Below are 1988 nucleotides of genomic sequence, written 5' to 3'. Positions count from 1 at the left end.
ACTTTCTATGATGGCATTGTCCACCCTACAGTGTTTCTGGCTGCGTTGTGTAAATGGGATTAGACAGATGTATAACTCATGAGTAATGATAATTAGATGGTTTCAATGTGAGTCGGAGCAAATTAGTAACTGTTTCCCTCATTATATTTTAATTTCAAAAGAAGGAATAATTCTGTATTTTGCTATTTTCTTTTATTTCATTGCTTTAACTCTGTCTCTGTTATTGCTTCTGCATTTTGTAAAATAATGTCCAGGAATGAATGGGGAGATGTGATCAACATTTATTAAGGGAAAGCTCAAGTTTGCTGAAAACTAGATTTCTTACCTGTTTGGAGAATATCTGTCTGAGAAAAACAGAAATAAAGAAGTCAGAGTCAGATTGCTGTATAGGCTGAGTGGCATCAGATCAGTTTTACAGTCAGTGGCTCATTTACAGTATAGTTCAACAAACATACACAAACCTACAAACTTTCATTCAACGAGACCTCCTGAAAGTATAAAAGCAATACAAGTAGAGTTTGTAGGGTGGTGTGACTGCTCCAAACTTGAACTGAACGTGAGCAAAACCAAAGAGATGGTGGTGACCTTCTCCAGTAGGCAGAGGGATCTGGCTGCTTCAGTCACCACCACCATCCTTGGGAAGCCAGTGGAGGTAGTTGAGGAGTACAAATACCTGGGAACCATCTTTGACAACCTCCTGAAATTCTCCGCCAACACAGAGGAGATTCTCAGGAGGTGCCACCAACGGCTACACCTCCTTAGGAAACTCAACTCCTTTGGAGTCAGCACACCCATCATGATAGCTTTTCACTATGCCTTCCTAGAGAGCATCATGACCTTCTTCATCACCTGCTGGTTCCACTCCCTCAGCCTTCAGAACAAGAACAGACTGCAGCACACTGCATCACTGTGCTCTAAAATCATTGGCCTGCCTGTCAGAACTCTGGCACAGGTTTTCAGCCAACAGGCCCTTAGACAGGCAGCCAAAATCATCAATGACCCCTCCCACATTCTTCACCCCGCATTTCAATGGCTCCCCTCTGGACAATGCCTCCGCTGCATTTCCTGCAGGACTGAGAGGAGGAGAGCCACCTTTGTCCCCAAAGCCACCCTGCTTTTTAACTCCAGCCAATAAGAACATTTCCCACACCAGAAACATAAACTACTCTACACTCTATTATACTGCCGACACTTTATTCACTTTTAGTAACTTACAGTTATTTATTCACCTTTCAGTCACTTTAATTTTAAAACTGTGTATATACTGTATACTCTGTGTATTTATTATCTCACTCTCATTGCCTGTTTATGCCCTGTCCTTATCTTTAACGTCATGCTGCTCTGTTGTATCTTAATTGCCCCTTTGGGATAAATAAAGTCTTTCTGATTCTGATTCTGATACAAGAAATCTAAAAGTACAATTATTTCCTAAATCCTTAACACTACTTAACATATTATTGCATGAAAAAATTATTTATTACTGACTGATGGCAAGAAGAGTAACCAGTTTTAATGCAATCAATTTAAAACTGTAAATGTTATACTCTAACATTAATATCCATCGGCACATTGACAAATACTTTCACATATCAATTGACATAAATCTCACCATTTCTTCTTTTAGGTCTAAGAATCATCAGCACCAGTAAAATGACGCCCACAGTTACTCCGAAACCAACGACAGCTAACACAACAGTCAGTGTCCACGTTCCTGTTTGAGATCACAAACACATCTCATTTTTACTTGGAAGTTTGGCCGTTTTTTTTTTTTTTTGTTAGGTTTCCCCTTAATTTTTTGTTTTGGTTTACCTTTTTCTTTTTTGTTTAATTCTTGCCCCAATTAAAACATCAGTAATTTAGTAATTTTAATTTTAGTAATTAAAATGTCTTTAACATTTAAAAAAATGTTAAAGACATTTTAAAGAATAGATGTGTGCTGATGTTGTGTAATTCAAAGGGGAGACAGTTGTATGGACAAAAATTGTGAT

The 1988-nt window shown here is 38.2% G+C and overlaps 1 protein-coding gene across 1 annotated transcript in view; it reads right to left on the bottom strand.

Moving 5' to 3' along the window:
- Window positions 1-1626: 1626 nt before the first annotated feature.
- The window catches only part of LOC102192817 (uncharacterized), a 6243-nt gene continuing 5881 nt past the window's right edge, over window positions 1627-1988 (bottom strand). Inside the window, exon 6 of the mRNA XM_005741511.1 lies at window positions 1627-1711. Coding sequence (XP_005741568.1) covers window positions 1627-1711 — 85 coding nt within the window. The remainder of the gene's footprint in view (window positions 1712-1988) is intronic.

Source organism: Pundamilia nyererei, unplaced genomic scaffold, assembly GCF_000239375.1.
Source record: "Pundamilia nyererei isolate P.nyererei 1_Seehausen unplaced genomic scaffold, PunNye1.0 scaffold00110, whole genome shotgun sequence".
In the NCBI taxonomy this organism is placed as follows: Eukaryota; Metazoa; Chordata; class Actinopteri; order Cichliformes; family Cichlidae; genus Pundamilia; species Pundamilia nyererei.
The sequence above is the reverse complement of the archived record's forward strand: the minus strand, read 5'-3'. Positions and strand labels throughout refer to the sequence as shown.